The following is a 23,496-nucleotide window of genomic DNA, read 5'->3' on the forward strand; positions in this document are numbered from 1 at the left end:
TAACATATTCAGGTAACACATTCATTCAAGTATCCTTGAAAAAATAGTGTGCCCGAGCAACCTTTTGATTTAAAGTATGCCCGAACAACTATCTTATTCAAAGTATACCCGAATAACCTTCTTATAATACAAAGTGTGCTCGGAAAGAAATTCTAGCAGACAGTGTACTCGGAAAGTTAGATTTTTTTAAATTACCAAGTATATTGAAGGAACACAAGTGTACCCGAAATATAAAGTGTGCTCGGAAAACAAGGTTTGCCCGAAAACACTTGTAATTTCAAAGAAATCATACACATACATATCACAGAGCATGCTCAGAATGAAATTTAAACACATAAACATTTAAGTGTGCTATAGTCTAAAATTTCATAGAGCTTGCCTGAAAATCCTATGTTAGCACTAAGCATGCTAGGATAAACACATTCAATCATCAGGTATGCCGAACAACAATCTTATTCAAAGTATACCCGAAAAATGACAGATTTAAACAGTATATCACAAACCAAGCATGTATCATCAAGAGACCAACCATGAAAATTAGGGATTCAGTTAGGGTTCTAAACAGAACTTTTGAACCGTAAAAACGTTGTTTAAGTTTACTCGATGTACTAACTTAAGTTCACAATGTTTGCTTGGAATCATAATTAGCAAATAACATGCATATCTTGCCCGAAACAAGAATTACTTGTAAGAAGCTAACTATAACAGCACATAATCATCTCAAGACTTCAAGCTTGCTCGGGAAATGAGTACAACAGTGTACTCTACCCGGAAAGTGTAAACACTTCAAAGCATGCCCGAAAATCATAAAGTTAGTCAAAAATGACTAAGCTTACTCGGAAAGATTGAAAACTATCAAACCTTACCCGAAATAACGTATTCACACATAAACAAGTCAAAAATGACTAATCTTACTCGGAAAGGTTGACAATTATCAAACCTTACCCGAAACAACATATTCACACATAAACAAGTCAAAAATGACTAATCTTACTCGGAAAGGTTGACAATTATCAAACCTTACCCGAAACAACATATTCACACATAAACAAGTCAAAAATGACTAATATTACTCGGAAAGGTTGACAATTATCATTAAACCTTACCCACAAATACATATTCAAACAATTTGTGCTCGGGAAGGTTATAAAGCATTAAACCTTACCCGAACTTACATATTCAACCTATTTTAGGCAAAATGCAACACTTTTTGACTTAAACCACTTTATCAAAATATATTTTTCATTTCAGATCATAGTTTAAGAGCAAATTGTGCATTTAGAGATCAAATTTCAGTTATAATTCTCTTCAAAACAATTTCTTCCTTTTACTGAAAAGATCTCAAGAATGGGATCATATTGACTAAGTAGCTATCTCAATACTTCACTTTCAGCATTATCATGACAACATAGATAGGTTAACAGCAGGTATAAACTTAGCATGAATTTCATCTCTTTGGTGATATGATTTAAGTTCATTTAAAGCATAATGCATTAATGGTCAACACTATGCAATGATGCCCCATATCTCTTCTCAAAGCTTATTTGGCTTTCCCCAGATCACCCCAATTTGACTCCAACCTCCTGTATTTGGTCAAAAATAGTTTTTGTATGACAGAACTTATTGTATTTTTGTTTTTTTTAGATTCAAACATATATAGAGGTTGAACATTGGACTTACAGTTAGAAACATGCCTTTCATTCAAGATGAGACATTTTTGCCAACATTTTTGTAGTTCTAGTTGTAACCCTCTTGTTTGATAAAATATTTAAAACACTTATCAACTTTTGGTTGATTTATTCATTCTTCCCCTTGTTTTTGATATTTTCTCAAATTTTCTTAAAGTATGTTCCTTGTCATATTTAAAGATGTTTCATTTTTGGTTGACCAAATAACAACAGGCTCGTGTATGACTGGGTAATCACTTTTCTGCCATATCATTCGGAGAGATTTATCTTGAGACATGCAAAACAACTATGCATCTCCACATAAAGATTAGCATATTCATTATGTTTATATCACCTTAGATTTTACATCATCATGGGAAAGCAACCATACATGTTAAGTACTATACTAAGGTCTTTTTAGTCTATTAATTCCATATGATCAGCTAAGTAGTCAATGTACTATCATTTCCCAAAAATACAGTTTAATATTCAATCACCCCAATATCTCTTCATTGTCAGGTTAATGGCTATCCTGTTTGACCAAAGGTGATCAACAGGACCAAACATACATGTGAATATATGTCCTTTTAAAGTCAGAGCTATTGACATAGTTTTAAGTGAAGGTATAAGAAACAAGTCATAGTTGCCCCAAATGCATTCAGTTTTCAGGTCAATGGTTTTCCTTTGAATCTATAGAGATTTAAGGACCAAACATACACAAGTGCATGTCCTTCCAACTGGGCAAATGACATAGTTTTAAGCAAAAATAACTACTTGAGACTTTAAAAAAAAAATCCTTCTTTTAAGCTTCTTGAAAGCTTGAACTGAATAATCTTATCATATCTCTACACCATCAATCAACTTGCTCATGTTTTGATCAAAATAGAGTATTTATGCAAAATTCAATATAAAATTCATTTAATCACTTAATTTTGACATAAAACACATTTTGACATAAACAGTTGCATCACATACTCACATCTTAATCATTCTTAACATTATCAAGAAAAACAGACTGTACTAACATTCAATGTTTATCCTATCTTAACAACATCAGAAGATCAGATAAAGCACATATTCAAGTAACCATAAACATGTGATTACTTATGACATCAGATAAGTATTCAATCTCACCCAAACAGATCAAACTACTTATCATAACATCAGATCAGTTAACATGATAGTCAAGAATTATCATCAATTTAAAACAAATTGCACAGATATTTACTTAAGCACCTATCAGTTAACTTCAAAACAGTGACATATTCAAAACATATTCACTCAACATTCAGTTGAAATATATTAAATATGTGTAATCTCTAATGAAATAAACAGCTATCTCAGAGAGACACACATACATGCAGTTAAGGCACACACATTTAACATACTCAGTAACATACTCAGCAACATACTCAGAACATATTCAGCAACATACTCAGAACATATTCAGCAACATATTCAGCAACATATTCAGAACATATTCAGCACATATTCAAGAACATATTCAGCAACATATTCAGAACATATTCAGCAACATATTCAGAACATATTCAGGAACATATTCAGCAACATATTCAGAACATATTCAGCACATATTCAGCACATATTCAGCAACATATTCAGCAACATACTCATAACATATTCAGCAACATACTCATAACATATTCAGCAACATATTCAGAACATATTCAGGAACATATTCAGAACATATTCAGGAAGATACTCAGCAACATACTCAAGTAACATATTCAGCTACATATTCAGAACATATTCAAGAACATATTCAGCAACATATTCAGAACATATTCAGCACATATTTAGGATGTGTGACCTCTTCTAAACTCTTCAGTTAGCACATAGAGGTACACAACCAAGCACACATCCTTAATCAGATTTCCTCAGAGTTGATCATCCCCAGGGCTTTCAAAAGAAAGTTGAACCTGGTTCTGTCAAGTGGTTTGGTGAATAGGTCAGTCAAGTTATCACTTGTATCAACTCTTTTCATTTCAATCAATCCTTTTTCACTGCAATCTCTGATGAAGTGATGTCTGATTTCAATGTGCTTAGTCTTAGAATGTTGCACAGGTTTTTTAACAGTAAAATATGCAGAAATATTATCAATCAGAATAGGGGTGTTTAGAAAATTCAAACCATAATCCAGCATCTGATTTTGAATCCAGAGAACTTGTGCACAGCAGGCAGATGCAGCAACATATTCAGCTTCTGCAGTGGAGATTGATACTGTAGTCTGTTTCTTGCATTGCCATGACACTAGCCTTTCACCCAAAAACTGGCATCCCCCTGATGTTGACTTTCTGCTCATGTTACACCCATCATAATCACTGTCTGTATAAGCAAGCAGATGAAAGGCTTGATTCTTAGGATACCAAATTCCTAAGTCTGGTCTTCCCTTCAAATATCTGAATATTATTTTCACAGCATTCATGTGGGAGACTTTTGGATTTGACTGGAACCTTGCACATACACACACAGCAAACATGATATCTGGTCTTGTTGCAGTCAGATACATCAGAGATCCAATCTTGGCTCTGTATTCATGTTCATCTACTGACTCCCCCTTTTCATCAGCAATCATCTTTTCTTTGGTGTCCATTGGAGTTGAAGCAGTCTTGTAATCATGACAGTTGAACTTGTTCAAAATGTCCTGCACATATTTAGTTTGGTGAATGAAGATCCCTTCAGCCTTTTGTAGAACTTGCAGTCCCAGAAAGAAGTTCATTTCACCCATGGAACTCATGCTATACTTGGATTTCATCACCCCTTCAAACTCCAAACACATAATTTCATTTGTAGATCCAAAGATGATATCATCAACATAGACTTGTAAAAGCAACAAATCTGACCCCTTTCTTTTGTAGAAGAGTGTCTTGTCAATGGCTCCCCTTGTGAAACCATTTTCAAGTAGATGAGTTGACAGCTTATCATACCACGCTCTAGGAGCCTGATGCAGTCCATAAAGGGCTTTGTTTAACTTATACACCCTGTTTGGATACATGGGATCCTCAAAACCTGGTGGCTGAGCTACATACACATCTTCATCAATCTTTCCATTTAGGAATGCAGATTTAACATCAAGCTGGAATACTCTAATGTTCTTTTGGGCAGCATATGCAAGGAAAATTCTTATAGCTTCCAGTCTTGCAACTGGTGCAAACACTTCCTCAAAGTCTATCCCTTCTTCTTGAAGACATCCCAGTGCTACAAGTCTAGCTTTGTTCTTAATCACTAAACCCATTTCATCCCTTTTGTTTCTGAAAACCCACTTGGTTCCAATTGCATATCTGTCATATGGCTTGTCTACAAGATCCCACACATGTAGATCTCTAAACTGTGCCAATTCCTCTTGCATTGCTTCTACCCAACTATTGTCTTTTAAAGCTTGAGCAATGTTCTTTGGTTCTATATGAGATAGAAAGCAAGAGTATAGACAGATGTTTGCTATCTCAGAATGACTCCTTGTAACTCTTTCATGCAAGTCACCAATGATATTTTCAGCAGGATGATTCTTTTCAACAGTAGGAGTTTGTATTATCATATTTGTAGACAAATTTGTGTCAAGATTTGTTTCATTGAGTTCAGGTTCTTCAATGATCAAATCATCTTCTGCATCATGAAACTGTGGTGCTTCCTCATTGTTTTGTCCTGAAGTAGATGCACCATTGTTTCCCAGATTCAAATTTTGGAATAAGTCTTGAAATCTTTCTGTGGTGACAGCTTCTTCATTTGATTGGTTGCTTGTGTCACTCTCATTCTGAACTTGATCATTCTGTATATTTGGACTGTCTTGATTGTTCATAGCCTGATCCTGTTCAATGACCTTGCTTGAGGAGCTGTTCACAAAAGCGTATTCCTTTTCTTTTCTAGCAACCTTTTTACACAATTCTTCTAAGTCCAATTATTTCTTCCTATTCTCTGCAAGTACACTGGTCTTGTAGAATGAATCATCAAAGTCTTCTGAATAAATCTTGAATGACTTTATTAACTTCTCATGATCAAACAGCCATTCTACACCACTGACTGTGTTGAACTGATTCTCATTAAAAATGATGTCAGAAGACTCTATCACACTCATGTGATCTTTCACATATACTCTGTATGCCTTTGAGTGAGTAGAATATCCAACAAAGAAACAATCTAGTGACTTAGTTTGAAACTTGTTCAAATAATCTCTAGTGTTCAAAAGAAAACATTTGCAACCAAAGGGCTTGAAAAACATTTCATATGGAGTCTTGTTATGCCTTTTGTTTACAAGCACTCTGTTTTGAACATAACATGCTGTATTGATTGCTTCAGCCCAAAAAGTGACAGGCAAATTTGCATCTGCCAACATGGTTTTGGCAGCTTCTATCAAAGTTCTATTTCTTCTTTCTGCCACTCCATTTTGTTCAGGAGTTCTAGGAGCTGAAAATTGTTGAAATATCCCTTTCCTTGTGCAAAATTCTTCCATAACTCCATTCTTGAACTCTGTACCATTGTCACTTCTCATCATCTTGACTTTCTTATTCAACTTGTTCTCAATCATTGTGACACAACCTTTAATCAACTCAGCAGTCTCATCTTTGGTACTTAGGAAATAAACCCAAGTATATCTTGAACAGTCATCAATGATCACCAGACAATATCTTTCTTCCCAATACTTGGTACACTCACTGGACCAAATAGATCCATGTGAAGTAACTCAAGTGGTTGATCAATTGAATTGATGAGCTTTGTCTTATGAGTAGACTTGTGTTGTTTTCCCTTTTGATATGAGTCACAATGATCATCTAACTTGAATTCTCTTGTAGGTAATCCAATTACATGTTCACCTTTAACCAGTCTATTCATGTTCTTCAAGTTTACATGACATAGTTTCTTATGCCACAATTTAGATTCATTTTTAGTGGCTTTGGAAACAAAACATGCACCTCCTCTTGAAATGGCTTCTTTCATATTCAACTCATACAAGTTTCCATTTCTTGGTGCCATCATCATAATCATTTCAGGTGGAATCACAAACTCAGGTTTTAAAATGAAACAGTGTGAATCATCAAAACTGACTTTGTAACCTTTATCACACATTTGTGATATGCTCAGCAGATTGTATTGAAGTCCCTCAACATGAAACACATTATCAAATGACACTTTTCCATTTGTCAAGATTCCTTTACCCACAATCTTTCCACCATTTTCATCACTCCCAAAAGCAACAGGTCCTTCATACTTCTCTTCATAGTTCACAAGTGACCTCTTGTCACAAGTCATGTGCCTAGAACAACCACTATCCATACACCATATATCATTCAAAGGAGTGGCCTGTTCCTGCACATAGATAACTTTGATTAGTTAAGTGATGAAGTGCAAGCTTCATTAACTTGCAACTCATCAGTGTCATTTTCAATGGCAGCTTGGGAATGAGTGTTGTAGATTCAGGATCTTCATGAGTGATTTCCAGATTATCAGTATTGTCAGTTTCATATCCACACTCTCTTGGTGTTTTAACAAGTGAAACTGAACTTTGGAGCTCAACCGAGTCAGTGACATCCTCTTTCAAGACATAGTCCTTTGTTTCTGAGTAGTCTCTTACATCAGCCACAGCTTCAATTTTAGTTTCTGCTTTAGGTTTCCAAGTGAAACCTTGTGGTTCATATCCATATTTCATCAAGAACTGCTCATCACCAGTAAGTTCAGTTCGTTTCACTCTGATAAGTATCTTTTCTTCTTGTCTTCTCACTGTTTGATGATCCTTGAGAGCTATCAGATTTGACTGATTGAGTATCTTGCTTGATTCTCACAGACTGATAGTTCTTTTTGGTCAATTTCTCATGCCTTTTAGGAGATTTGCTTCTTCTTTCTAGTTCAGCCATTTTCTTCTCACCCCTGTCTCCTTTTCAGATTTCTTCTTCTCTTTGTTCATGGTTTCATTACCACACACCTTTCCTTTTCCCAGATATTCATCATACTTCTGTTTGTATAGGACAAAGTCTTGACCATACTTTGTTCCATCTGCTACATGAAATGGTTTGAATTTGGATCTTTCATTACATGAATCTGTGTGGTGACCATATTCATCACACCTTTTGCACCAAACCTTGCCCTTGAAGACTTCATGTTCTTTTGATTTCTTGTATCTTTCACTTGGCTTAGGTTTCCTGACTCCTAGAGTCTTCTGATTCTTTAGACCATCAAAATCAATTGAAAAAGGAACAAATTCCTCAATCTTGATGTCTTGTCTTTCAACTTTGCTTTTGACAAAGACAATTTTCTTCATAATCATAGATTCTTCATCACTGCTTTCTCTAACCCTTGACTGTCTTTTCTTATATTCTTCCATAGTTTCCACTTCTCCAACATCAAGCACCTCATGACTAGAAAAGATTGGATAAAATGGGATAAAATTTTCTGTTTCAACTTTTTCAGTCACCATTTTCTTTTTGTTGTTCTTCTTTATTCTAGCCAATACAGCTTTGATTGGTGGTCTGATAGCATTGTAATTTATCTTCCTCCTTTCATAGATATCAAAAGAAACATGTTCTCTTTTCATTTTGTCATTCTGTTTCTTCAATTTTGGTGGGAGTGGTGGATACTTTGGAAGTTTATCAACAGATTCAGGTTTCTTATATTTTCTTCCTCTTTCAGCAGCTTTGATTTCCTTTTCAGTAATTTGATCACTTAAATCACTCAAATCATCTTGATTCAAATTCAACTGAATCAAAGTCATCCTCAGAGACTTGAACTCCAATTGACTTGTCCTCTTTTACTTCTTTCATAATCACAAATTCTCCTTCTTCATTCACTTCCAACTTTTTGTACAGATCAACAACTTCTTCTCTGTCTTGAAAGACATCTTTGAATTGTTGCAAGTATGCATCTCTTTTCTCTTTGTCAACTTTTGGCATAAAATTGTTGTTGAATGGAGGTGGAATTGTTTTGTATTTGTCTTGTTCTTTCACCTGATTCAGTATACCACATATATTGCCAGTTGAGACTAAATTCTTCAAAAATTCAGTTTCAACCTTTAGTCTTGTGTTTTGCACCTTTTCTTCAACTAACATCTTCTTTAATCCATCAATCTCAGTGATGTATCTGGTTTGAGTTCTGTAAATGATCATGCAATCATCTTCAAGGCTTTTAATCTTTTCATCACTGATCATCTCACTTGCCTCATACTCATTTATGATACTTTGTTTTCTGAAACACTCACTTTCCAGCTTGCCTACTTTTGTTTTCAATTCAATGATAAGTTCATTTAAATCAACTGTAGGAGTAGAGTGTACCTGAGATGATGATCCCTTTTCTTTCTCAATTATGGCCATGAATGCAACATTTGCTTTCCTGATGTCATATGCAATGTCCTCTTCATGATTGCTCCAATCAAAATTTCCTTCATGTTGTGTAGTCACTGCCACATTTCCTTGATTTCTGATTTGATTTTGATTTGCTGGAACAATGGTGTTTGGTACATTCTGAGCTGCTTGAAGGTTTTGATTGTTATTCATTTGAAAACCTTGATTCTGTTGCATACTTTGTTGTTGACTATTCATGTGAGGCTGAAAGTTGTTGAAGTTTGGGTTGTAGTTGTTATTGAAGTTGTTCATTTGATTGTTGTTGTTATTGAACCTTGGCTAATTTTGTTGGTAATTCTGCTGACCTCTTGGTTGATTTTGTTGATATTGATGCTGACCTCCTGGTTGATTCTGGAATTGATTCATTTGAAAATTTCTTGGTTGATTGCATTTTCTTGCAAAATGACCAGGTTGTTGACAATTGTAGCATATTGCTTTTGACTTGTCAAAACCAATCCTGTCATTAGGACCATAAACTAGAGACCTACCAGTTCTGTTATACAGCCTTCTACTTCTCAAACCCAACATGGCAGCTTGCCATTTCAAATCCAAGTCTTCCAAATCATCTGCATCAATTTGTTCCAAATCATCTTGTACCACACTTGTGTGAATTAGGTTCTTTGCAAAAAATGCATTATATGACTCAGTAAACATAGAAAACAAGGCTTGTGTTTCATTGCTTTGACTATGTCTTGTTCCAGTGTTAGGAACATTTCCACTTGACATAGAGGCAGAATCAGAATCATCAATCAGTTGCACATTGAACCTCTGCTGATTTCCTTGATTACTTGTGCTACCCCAAATGAAAGATTTTGGAGTGACAGCATTATGTTCAGCTGGTTCTTCAATAATAGGAATTTGTTGTTGATTCTTGGTGGACAGATTTCCCATTGGTGCAATCAGTGCATTTGAAACATTGAAACATGGTCTATCTTCCTTGATCATCTCATTCTCAATCATTTCAAGTTCAGCAGCTTGAAGAAAGCATACTACATCATCCAATTTCAATTCATTGAAATTTTGCTTCTGAAGGATGAATTTGCAAGCAGTATACCATTCTTTTGGCATTGAGTTGAGTAACTTTGTATTCAAATCAAAGTCAGTCATTACATAATCAGTTGTTCTCAACTCATTCACAATACTTAGAAATCTTTCTAGTATTGATTTCAACCTTTCTCCATCTCTATACTTGAACCTTTCCAACTGTTGCTTCAATCTTTGTTTCTTTATGTTCTTCAGTTCAGTATTCCCTTCATACATTTCCAGGATGGCATCATACATTTGTTTTGCAGTTATGTAATGAGCCACCTTGGTCAGGATCTCCCAAGACAAACCTAGCTTAATCATAGCTAAGGCTTTGTCATCCACTTTTCTCATTTTTTCTCTTACAGCAGCAGTTGCAGTAGCATTTGCACCTTCTTCAACAGCAGTTTGTGGACCATTCTTGATGGAGTTCCACATGTCAATATCATTGTAGCATACGGCTGCTTCAAAAAGTACCTTCCATTTGATAAAGTTTTCCTGTTCATACAACCTAGGTATCTTGTTAGTAGACACCTCTTGTTCCTCATATCCAGACATTTTGAGAAATCAAAAAAATCAGTTTCTTTACAAAAAGTTTCAAAATAATCAGATATGAAAACAGAATGCTTAGATTTGATGTGTCTGATGTGATTAGAACAAGATTTAGATATAAAGATTAAAACTTTAATTGAAATAAGGAAGAGAAAACACCGGTAGATTGTAGATCTGGATGAAAAATGAAAAAAACAGAGCTGCTGACGTCACAAATCAATCGAACAGTGGTCTGCTTACGTCATTCTTCTTCAAATCTTCAATCAGCAACAATCTTTCTAAAAATAGCAGTAAATCAGCTCTGATACCACTTGTCGGTCCCTTTGATTTCAGCTGGATCTTGATCAATCAAGTCATAACTCACACAGATTAATCGTGTTGACAAGAGAGTTAATGACGGGTTGCTATATTTAGAAAGATGTCCGTTTGTTAAAAGCGGAATCAATAACAAACATACGGTTGCAATGAAAAATCAAAGATAGAGAGGCACACTCAGGATTCACTCAAAAGATTTCCATTTATATCATGTTAATCATACAAAAGGATAATCGATTTAGGGTTTTCTAGGAATCCTAAGACAGCCGTCACACAATATTCTCTCAGTTAATGAGTCGGTCTTATCCGTATTGTGCTTTGTCTTTTTGGCGTGTCTCTCGCCTTTTTTTTTGGCGGCGTGCCCTAAATATTCTATTTATAGGCCTGCCAACCTAGGACAGCTGTCATTCCTTCTAGAAACCCTATCCGATAATACATATTCAAATTACATATTCAAAAATAAACTAAGTGTAAAACAAGTCTTCCGGGTAGGCTTTTCATTAATCTTCAGTCTCCGAGTACGCAGTGTACTCGGCCTTCCTTCAGACTTGGTAAACATAGAAGTGTACTCGGGATCAGTTTCCGGGTAGACTTTGCTTAAAGAATATTTTACCAAGTAAAATATTCACCGAGTAGACTTCAGTCTTCTTGACTTTGCCAGACTTTGCCCGACAACTCCTTACGAGCAACCCTGTTCTTCTATGATCCTGTTCGGCTCTTTGTCATTGAATAACTTATTAGCAAAGTGTACTCGGGAATCACTGTACCTTGCTTGAGCTGAACCTTACTCGATATAACTTAGAAATATTCCCTTAACTCATCAAGTATACTCGGACCATACTTATTGATAAATACCTTGCCCGGTCTTCCGATTACTTGGCTTCTTGGACTTGGTTGACCAAACCTTACTCGGAAGAGTAAAATACTTGGTCTTGAAGAACAAACCTGCTTGACAAAGTGAACCTTGCTCGGAGATACCAAATCAGTGATCCTTACTCAGAAATGCACTGATTAGCATACTTTGCCCGGATATCCACTTAAGAAGACTATTTGAAGTAAACCTTGCCCGGGAGACAAAATCTCGTACTCGGCTAAGTAAAAGCTTGCTCGGAACCCAAGGTGTGCTCAGATTCAATACTTAGAAGTTTCTGAGGAGGTTGAGAAGATTCCAATCTTCCATATTCTTCGTTTAGGTCAAATCTCCTCATTTGGGTCAAACTTTTGACCCAACAGAGCGGAATCTAGGAAGGTTGCTAAGCATGAGGCAGCGTGTTTGGAGAATCAGCACGTGTTCATTCCCTTTGCCTTCAACACATTTGGATCCCTAGCTCCCGAGGCGGTTCGCTTCTTGGAGCGAGTGCAGAAGGTGGTCCACAATGACTCGCAGAGCCCGAGGAACCAAGGATTTATATTTAGTAGGATAGGCTTTGCGATTCAAAAGGGGATAGTGACGCAGCTTGTTGCTCGCTTACCCATTATCCAGATGTAGCTCGCTTTGTGTATATAAAATATTAAATCATTGCTAAGATGATGAAACGATCGAGTTCCATATGGCAAGCAAGGTTGGTTAGTTGCAAGATTGGTTGTAAAGTTACGTACAAATTAACAAACATCACGCTTAATTTACTTGGATAGAATCATATATATACATATATATTATTTCTCTATATAAAAAGTATATGATACTATTATTTCCATCTAAAAAGTATAAGCATATACATATTAACGTAAGAACTTTGTTTACGTACATAAAATTTACATATCAGCATCATCGTACTCGGTATATCCCACAAATAGCAAAATTATGGTCGGGTATGAGGAAGGTAAGAATTAGACAGTCTTACCTCTACCCCATCAGGATAAAGAGGTTGGTTCTGGTGAGACGCTCGGCTCGATAGTAGTTTTGCATCAAGCCTTAGACATAAGGCACATAGCAGTCAATCATCGGGACACCGACAGAATAGTGCATGTACCTTTGTCTTTCGGCTATAAATATCACCACATGATACCCGATTAACCTTCTGTCCCTTTTAACGTTATTTTCACGAGATTAGTAAAATAACGTCAAAATTAGTGCAATTTCACTTTTGCCCACCCAAGGGTTCACACATATATACATTATATGCGTGTAGCGTAAGCAGGGCGTAAAATTTACATTTAATAAACGTAATTTACATTATTGAGAATATATTTGAGTGTGTTACTCTTATCATTTCACTAGCAATAGCAACATTACTATATGTTTTGTATATAAATTCAACATATCAAGTCCTTGAATTCAACCATGTTAGAACCATCCACATCCTGAAATGCAAACTTGTGAGCATGAAGTCCTCGAATTCAACCTTAAGTCCTGAGTATCCAAATCACCGATAATTAAAGTTCTAAATTCCTTAAGTGAAGATCGTAGTCGTCAAGGCCACATATGCTTACAACTTGCAAGATTTAAACGTCACTAACATGCACGATAACACATTGTCCTTACAACAGACTTGTAGGTTTGTACGTCATAAGTTACCTAAGTGATAAGTCCTAAATTATTCGCCATTGCCTAATCTAGCTTAAACACCTTATGCTTATTCACTTTTTTCTCAAACTGCGAATTTATATAAACAGGGCCGAAGCCAACAGCCCCTCCACAAGCCGGAGAGGAGCAAACCGTAACACAACCACACTTAAGACAAAATTACACCAATTACATCTTATGCTTATTCATAATTCCCATATATATGACTTCTTTATTATAACATAATATACAATACAATAGAATGATTTTATGACCAATTTATCATTTGTATAACCATTAATTAGTTCAGTTTTAATTGCCCATAACCATGTATTAGCAATAGCATCCATTTGGTCACTGCTAGCTCGGGGTGCCCGTTAGAAGAAAGGTCAACCAAATAAGTTTAATCACCAACCACATATCCTAGAAAAATAACAGCTTAAAACCTCCTATTGGAGATGATCATATAGTCTATTCTAATAACTAAGTTTTTAACAAATCCCACTCTAGGACAGATTTCACTAAGAATGTTAACACCCTAAACATGATTAAGTTAGAATATCAACAAAATCTAAGATGTTATAATCTTCACTATATTGTTTCTAACCTATCACACACACCATAAGCTAATCTTAATCTCCAGAAATATTATACCTTGGGTCCAAAACCAACATGCAGTAAACGGGAGGCTAAAAACTATCAAACCAAGAAATTGATCTAAACAAATGCACATTCAATACACAAACCAGCTACTGAATTCACAAGAACACATATTTAAACTCCATTGTGTACCAAACTTATTACCTTCTTCTGCCATTTCATTTTTTCCCACCCATCATACTTTGGCTATAACTCCCGAAAACATTAGATGATGCACCACTCGTCTTTTGGTTTCCAAGCACATTAAGATCCTCAAACAATCTGTACGAAGGAACAAAGGCGGACTTTTGGCCACCACCAGCAGTGTTTGAGCCGACCCCACCATCTCCATTCACGCCTGCCGCCCTCAGATTATTGGAATATGAGTTTACCTGCTGCGAAGGAATATTATTATACGGAGAAGGTGTATACGGGTTGGTGTAGTATCCAGGAGTTGCAGCCCATGGTGGTGGAATATAGCCAGCTGAGTATTCAGGTTCAGGCTGGGCTTGTGGTTGTGGTTCGGGCTGAGCCCATGACACAACATAATTATTTACAGGTGGTTGTTGAGTTTGGTGGGAATGATTCTGTGTGGCGTCTGAAACTGACGGTGATTGGTCAATGTTTTGAGGAGAGATTGTACTTACAGACAACGCAAGGCTCAAAAAGTCTATCATGCCATCTGCTCGGGTTTTGTTTGATGGTGGAGGTGGGTCGGTTAGAGTTAAAGCCATACTTATTGAAGGATCCAGGGGAGTGGTTCCTGACTCATTTACCACGGGCCCATTTTGAGGCATGGATGTTTGTGCTTTCGTATGCCTGAAAATACACATAATAAAAAAAAAAAGTATAATTTAAGACGATAAAAACGGTAGTTGAAAAAAGAGGCAGGTGGGGTCCTTTTTAACTAAATTGTACGATTCGATTTACCGGTTAGAAATGAAAATAAAAAAAGTGTATGGATAAACGGGCCAAAACAGGTTATTCGTTGACAAATTGGAAAGATTGACTTCCTTACCCAACTGTTTGATTTGGTTTGACCCACTAGGAATAAAAATATAACCCATGTTAAGATAGACGGGTCGATACAGGTAACTCGTTAGACAGTATTAGTTGGCTTACTTCCTTTTTAACCAAATTGTTTGATTTGGTTTAACACTTTAACCCATTTGGAATAAAAATAAAGCCCATGTTTGGATAAACTAGTCAAAATGGGTAATTCGTCAGACAAATTGATTTGGTTGACTTCCTTTTTAAGCAAAATTTTTTATTCAACTTGACCCGTTAGATATGAAAACATAACCCATTTAGGAGTAAACGAATCAATTTTTCCCGCATAAAAACAGTGTCTAAACCTTCTAGCTAGCAGAGCAAAGTCATCTTCAACTTCCTCTTCTTCTTCTTGAGGCTTAGTTTTGAATTGTTCAGTTGCCGGAGAAGACAATGCAACACTTGCTTTCGGGCTTTCTTCTTTTTCTTCACTGTGAAGTTCTATTTGGGGCTTTGGATTATTATCAAAAAGTATTGGAGAACCAGATGCAATGGCATCATGTTTCACAAGAACGGTTTGAATATAGTCATTTAATTCAATACCCTGACCAAGAAGCTCCTCATCACTGCACACAATCAACACCTTTATTATCATTATTATTCGATTTCAACCAACCAAAAAGATAAGGTAAACTGTTAGTGTTAACATGCCTTGTGGAAGCTAAAACTTGCATCAATTTCTTCTGGTTTGATCGACACCGGTCCACAATATCAACAATGACCTCATCTTTTACAGCCTTTTAACAGAAAAGATGAGTTAAAACTTAAATCTTATCTATCATTCACAATAACTTTTACAAGAAAAGAAGTAACAGACGTACTGCACGGTCATTTGGATCAACTTCTTGCAACATATCAGATAAGAGGTCCGACACATTCCTCATCGCGTCCATCATTGACACGCTAAAAGAAAACGAAGTTAATAGAAATTCATTAAACAACCTCTCTATGACACTACATGTGGGTAAAGCAAGAAAATATAAATAAATAAATAAATAAACCTTAAAGTTTGAATCTCAGAAACCATGGCTTCATCAAGCCTACTTGAAGAATAAATCGGTACACCATGGTTTGCTTGAGGGGGTATGAAAGATGAATGTGTAACGGGAGGTGTAAATATCGGTGCTGCATCAGGTGACCTTTGCGGAAACTGTACTCCAGATTGCTGCCATCAAACAAAATCCGAAAAACTTCTTAAATTAGCATGATAACTTCTTCAAGGGCAAAAAGGTAATTTAACTTTGAAACTATCCAATAAAAGAAAATCTGGTGTATCCGATTCAATACCAACTAAATCCATGGGAAAAGGGCCTTTTCAAGCTCGAAACTTTCCGAAAAATATTATTACTTTTGCTCATATAGTAGTAAAAAAGATTATATTCATCCCTTGTTGAAAATCATGATTCTAAACAAGACAAAAGGGATGCATAAATATAAACAAACGTACTCGTAATTCATCATAAGCATAATAATATTGAGGATATTTTCCTCCTCGACCACCAAACGCTTCTTGCCAAGAGTCTAAAAGAACCAAGATTTTCTCCCTCACACGCATGTCCGCCTGCAAAACATAATTTTTGATTAAGTTCCAAACTTTATTTGTATGAAGTAAACATGATCACCAATTACCTTTTTCTTAACAATCTTGATCATCTCCGGTAGTATGTTTCTCTCGGCTATTTGAAGATGAACATGATCACCACAATTCTTAACCATCGTCTCTAAAAGCTACAATCAGTAATAAACTACACATTTCAAGATTTGTAAATTCCAACTTTTACTGTACAAAAAAATACAATACCGTTAAGGAAAGTAGCTGAACATTCGGGTTCTTGTGTTGCAACCTTTTCTTCAGAGCCTTAACAACATCTTTTGCAAGCCTAAAAAGTTACAAATATTCCAATCGTGTCAACCAATTACTGCGGTTTGCACGTGATAATCTTAATAATTACATCTATAGAACCCTAGAATTGATAACGTAAGGCTTAGTTTATACATAAAATATTCAAAATTCACAATTGATTTTCCTATATCCATAATCCAAAAACATGCGTGATAACATAATCATGACCTCTAATTAGGGTAACAAATTATTAAAACAAGATCAAATTTTTTGGATTAACACAAAACATGAACTCAACAATCGGGTAGTTACAGTCTTGAATAAAAATTATTAAACAAACAAATTCCAAATCCAAAAACAATTTCTAGTATTTACAGTCTTGAGTGATTAACAAAACGAAAAGAACCCTAAAATCAAAAGATTCAGTTTTTATCTGTAAAAGACAAAGAAAACAAGTGATGATGCAAAGATTACCAAGAATTGGCGTTGATGGTATCGCAAATATCGATATTAAGAGTCCAATCGGGTTCGATCAGGAAGTCGCTGGTGGCTTTATCCACTCGAACAACAGCAGAATTAGCAGCCGATGAAGAAGATGGTGAAAAGGCAGTAACGGGAAAATTCATTATGTGTGGATTGATTGATTGATTGATTATGGGTTGGATGAATTAGTTTAGTTTAGGAAGAAATGAAACGAAACAAGAGGAACAGAGGTTGGGTGTTTGGATTGTTGATGATATATGTAAGTTTGCAGGGGAATTCGATGAAAGAAAAGCTGTTTTGTTTTGTTTTGATTCCTAAAGAAAGCAGCCGGGAAAAGTGCGGCTTTTTTTTTTTTTGTCTTTTCAACAAATCAAATGAAATCAATTCCTTGAGCACACCACCTTCAATATAATATTATAATTAATAACTTTTATTTACAACTGGGGACCACATATGAAACCAACAGAAACATGTTGAGTCATCTCATCTCTAGTGGTTTCACACAAAATTCTTTACATTACTAGCATGTAGGTCATATTGAAATATTGTTTGAGGTGTGGATGTCAATAGGGCTGGTAATTGAATACTTGTTAAACATATAATAAGACCTGTTAATTAAAAAAGTGTGGTATATAAAATTTTTCTCTTCTTACATTGTCATATCATCATCACATCACACCATTCTTCACTATCCCCTCTTCTACAATATTAAGGAAATTGTTACTAATTCACCAATTCACTCCCTTTATAAATAAAATAATAATATTTATAACTAAAACTAATTTAGTTTAACTATTTTTAATGTTATTATAAAAATATAAAATAAAATAATTACAAAATATTTGATGTATTTAAAACTTTGTATTACATTCAATAAAGTAAATTAAAAAAACATTCAATAAAGTAAATATAAATAAAAATATATAATTAAAATTCAAAAGAACAAAAGTACAATATGATAATATGAATATAACTAATATTATTTTTATATTTACTCCGACCTTCTTCTCAACTTCATATTCTTCTTCAATACCTGCAACTTCTCCTTCATCTTCTTCTTCTCCCTTTCTCTTTGCCTCTAATTTATTTTGTCATTTGAAATATATTAAAGAAAAGCTTAAAGCTTTCCCCGCCGATGTTTTTATTGTGGAAATTTCGCCGCTTTCTTTACCGTTTGGTGGCACCGAGAAGGTAGGGGCGGTGTTTGCCGCTGGTGCCGCTGGCCACTTGTGCTTTTGGACGGCAGATTGACACCCACTCCGTATAGTCTTATAGTATAACTATAAGAGAAAATTATTGTTTTCGTCTTTGTAGTTTTAGGGTGGAGGTATAATGGGAAATAAAATTTAACTGATTGAGTCCTTGTGGTTTCAAAAATGAACAATTTGAGTCCCTACCGTTACTTAACTTTATAGCTTCAGGGTAAGATTTGACATTTTACTTTTATATATATATATATACATATTGTCACTCTGAGTCCTTGAACTTTCATAATTGGTCACATTGAGTCAGGCCCCTTCACCTTTTAACAAAAATAAATGAACTAAACTAATTTTTTTTAACAAAAATAAACAAACCGGACCACCTTTTCAACAAAAATTAACGAACCAAACTAATTTTTTTAATCAAACTAAACGAACCGAACTTGTTTTTTTAACAAAAATAAACGAATCAAACTACATTTCTAACAAAATTAAACGAACTGAACTTATTTTTTAACAAAAATAAACAAACCAAACTTATCTTTTAACAAAAATAAACGAATCAAACTACATTTCTAACAAATTAAACGAACTGAACTTATTTTTTAACAAAAATAAACAAACCAAACTTATCTTTTAACAAAAATAAACGAATCGAACTACTTTTTTTTTTTACTAAACTAAACAAACCGAACCACATTTTTTAACAAGCACTTTAGTTCATTTCATTTAACAAAAATAAATGAATCCAATAACAAAACAATAAAACGAATCAAACTTATTTTTTTCAACAAAAATAAACAAATTGAACAACTTTTTTAACAAAAATAAATAACCGAACTACTTATTTGACAAAAACAAAACTAACCAAACTACTTTTAAAAAATATATATATACCAAAATTCTTTTTTTTTAATACAAATAAGCAAAACGAACTACTTTTTTTACTAATAAACGAACTGAACAATTCGCTTTAACAAAAACAAACGTATCGAACTACTTTTAATAAAAAATAAACGAACCAAACTTATTTTTAGCAAAAAAAATCGAACTACTTTTTATAACAAAAATAAATGAACCAAACTTTTTTTAAACAAAAATAATCTAACCGAACTTATTTTTATCAAAAATATCGTCGTAACTTGTGCTAAGGTGGAGTTCAATTCAATTACTTATTATAGAAGTAGTTACATTCGTTTAGTTTAGTAAAAATGTAGTTCACTTATTTTTGTTAAAAAGATAGTTTAGTCGTTTATTTTTGATAAAAATGTAGTTTGGTTCGTTTATTTTTGTTAAAAAGTAGTTTGGTTCGTTTACTTTTGTTAAAAAATAGTTCGGTTCGTATTTTTGTTAAAGAAAGTTTGGTTCGTTTATTTTTGTTAAAAAAATTATTTCAATTCGTTTATTTTATTAAAAAATATGTTTTTTTTATTTTTGTTAAAAATAGATTGGTTCGTTTTTTTGGTTGATTATGGCTTGATTGGTTATAGTTTGGTGGTTAATTATTTAATTTGGATGTAATTTTTAAAGAAGGACTAAAACTAAGTAATCAGTTAACCACAAGGACTCACACATATCATAAAAAAGGATAAACTAGTAATTCCACAATTTTAGTTAACGACAGGGACTCAAATGGTTCATTTTTGAAACCATAAGGACTCAACCTGTTCAAATTTTCTTTCAGGGACTCATTGTGCCTCTGCGCTGAAACCACAGGGACGCAAACAGTAATTTTCTTTAACTACAATTATAACAAGATTATTGAAATAACATATTAAAATTTAAAGGGAATTACAAAAAGAGGAGTAGTAAGATATGTATATAACTCTTGAGTTTATTCAAGATGGTGCATCTTTCTCATTACCATGGAGGTAGTATTTATACTACACTTACAATATTATTTGATAGACAAAGATAACTATTTAGGAGAAAACTAGGTAACAATTTTCATCCTTAGGTTTTAAATGAAATGGTCATCCAATGAATCTTGATATTTCATAACACTCCTCCTTGAATGACATTTTTCAAAAACTTCAGGGCCTTGAAGTACTGTCTTATTAAATACCTTGCTAAATAAAACCTAGTGGGAAAAACTTTAGCTAAGGGAAAAAGAATGTAGTATATAGCTCCCCTCAAGTTGTAGGTCATTACATTGACTGTACATGTCGCATGCCAATATCATGAGCATGTTTCCTGAAAGTCGATGTAGGGAGTGCCTTTGTGAAAACATCAGTTGAATTGTTGCTAGATTGGACATATCTTATTTCAACTTGTTTGTCTTTAATAAGGTATTGAGTATATGAAAAGAATCTTGGAGGTATATGTTTTGTTCGGTGATGTGCTAAAAGTAGTCAAATCGTGTTCGGCAAACTTTTCTATGTAACTTGATCCCTCTCCAAGATTGCTTCATCGTCTCCTCTAGACGTCCCATCCTCCATTAGAATCCTGCACATTATTTTGAACATTAGTACCATTGTTGTTATTATTATTATTATTATTATTATTATTATTATTATTATTATTATTATTATTATTGTACTGACCTTGCCCTTGATTGTAAGAATTTTGGAAGCCGGATGGTGCGCCCGTGGGACGCCAGTTGGAGTTATTCTGATTTGGGTTCTTGTAGGTGTTCCAATTCTGATTATTGTTGTAATTGTTGGGAAACCTATCATGACCACCAACAAAATCGACCTGTTGGTTCATCACCCGGGCTCTCCAACGTACCATGTCCACCCCTACAAAACTCACACGTGTCCACCTTCGTCTTAAGCTCCTTCACCTCTCTAGTTAATGATTCCAAAGCAGCAGCCATAGAAGTATCCAGATTAACCTGGTATACACCTCGAGAAGATGAGGATGTACTGCTGACGGGAGTGGAATTCCCGCGAGGTGGCGCTTTGGCGAAATCAGACTGAGCAAAGCTTTCAAACATCTCATTTCATTCGGTGATATTTATCCTTGCCATTAAATTTCCTCCCGCGGCCGTGTCGAAACGAACCTGGGTCTCATAGTTCAGCCCATTGTAAAATTTCTCTACGAGAGCCCATGGTGTGAGACCATTATGTGAGCAACGAGCTAGCATGTTCTAGAAACGCTCCCAAGCATGACAATACTGCTCATCCGGATCCATGTGAAATGAGTGAATCTGATCACGAAGAATAGCCGCTTTAGCCGGAGGGAAGTATCTCTTGATAAATGCAGAACGTAGTGCTTCCCAAGTGGTGAACGTGCCAGGCGGCTGAGTGTCAAGCCAAAGAGCCGCTTTCCCTACAAGTGAAAAAGGAAAAAGATGTAAGAAGATGGCATCGTCAGTTGCACCTTGTAAATTAAAAGTATTCAAAACGCGGTAAAGCCGGTTAATGTGTGCCGGTGCATCCTCGTCATCACGCCCATGAAACTGATTAGTTTGAACGATATTGTTCATGACGTATGACGGAATCTGCCACGAGTTGGGATTGTCGATCTCGGGGGTGACGATGCATGATCGGTTTCCGGTTAAGCCATCGAAGGCTTGAGCAGCAACAGTTCTATCATCGGCCATTTGGACGTCTGGTTGACTTCTAGGACTTCTGGTGGTGAACTGTGCGGTGACGATTATGGTGTAGAAGTAGCTTCTGACGGTGGTTTCTCTGCTGATGAGCTAGCTTCGGTTTTAAACGGAGAAAAATCCAGATTATCCAGCGGTGGTCCTTGCGAACGAAGATGTGGCATATACCTGAAAAACGCAACGAACCATGTAATTAGACTAAAAGTTAAAAACTAGAACAAAAATAAACTAAAATTTAATTAGACTCCTACGACTCAAAATAAAACAAATAGCACGTATGTAGCTAATAAGTCCAATTAAAGAAAATTACGCAATCGCCAAGAGTCCCCGGCAACGGCGCCAAAAACTTGATGTGCTAAAAGTAGTCAAGTAATTGTTAACTAAAATTATACTAATCTAGACAATAAGTAATACTATAGACCCTTAAACTTAACTTAAACTACTAACCGGCAAGTTAACCGGTCGACTCTAGTACAGCTAAGTAAGTCCGGATATCGAACCCACGAGACTCTATAAATTACGAAACTAGCAAACAAGACTCAACTACAAGACCCGACTATTTATTAATAATATTTAAGGGGAAATTTTATACTAATTAATTAAAACTCTAAATAATTATTTAACTAATAATTAAAACCTAATAATGATTAACTAATGATTACTTTAATTAACTAATTATTAAACTAATAATAAAATAATAAAACCCTAAACCTAATTAATATAATAATAATAATAAAACATAACTATTACCTTAAACTAATTAATTAATTAAACTTAAACCTAATTACTTTAAACTAATAAAGAATTAAAAACTCTTAGATTAATTCAGATGATAAAGATAACAACCTAGGCTTGAATCCCCAAAGTTACGGTTATTAATTAAATGGAAAACTCAAGTTATGGATCTGGGATCATGAAATAGACCATTGACAGAAAACCCGAACAGGACCCTTGAACTTCAAGAAGACGCCTATGGATTTCTAACAAGTTTTAAGACTCACCAGTTTTATGAATTAAACTTCCTTACGGTTATTTAATAACTTATGTCTAAGTATCTTTATGACGAAATCCTACCTTACAGCGCAAAAATCAAATATAGTTGAGAAGACTTAATTGACTTAATAGACTAAGTTGACAATCAAACCTAAACAGACTCCTTACGAAGAACTAAATCTAGCAATCCTGACCAACAAAGATCCAATAATAGCCTATCACCTTACAACTTTCTAGGCTAGCAGCTCACTTTTATCTGTTTAATTTATTTTATTGTTTCTATGATTTTAATCGATATCAATCACAAACAAGTCAAGAACACACAGT

The 23,496-nt window shown here is 34.8% G+C and overlaps 1 protein-coding gene across 1 annotated transcript; it reads right to left on the reverse strand.

Annotated features, from left to right (window-relative positions):
* Positions 1–14,118: 14,118 nt before the first annotated feature.
* On the reverse strand, positions 14,119–17,603 carry LOC143610572 (TOM1-like protein 6). Its single transcript, XM_077085015.1, has 9 exons — positions 17,416–17,603; positions 16,900–16,978; positions 16,728–16,826; positions 16,546–16,659; positions 16,100–16,263; positions 15,920–16,001; positions 15,750–15,835; positions 15,404–15,664; positions 14,119–14,867 (listed from the first exon to the last, which is right to left on the reverse strand). Exons 1-9 carry the CDS (start codon positions 17,565–17,567, stop codon positions 14,228–14,230), a joined length of 1,677 nt encoding a protein of 558 aa, XP_076941130.1. The 5' UTR covers positions 17,568–17,603; the 3' UTR covers positions 14,119–14,227.
* Positions 17,604–23,496: the final 5,893 nt, after the last annotated feature.

This window comes from Bidens hawaiensis, unplaced genomic scaffold, assembly GCF_021521415.1.
Source record: "Bidens hawaiensis isolate Kalapana, Puna unplaced genomic scaffold, B.hawaiensis_p1.1 tig00026889_1, whole genome shotgun sequence".
NCBI classification, from domain to species: domain Eukaryota; kingdom Viridiplantae; phylum Streptophyta; class Magnoliopsida; order Asterales; family Asteraceae; genus Bidens; species Bidens hawaiensis.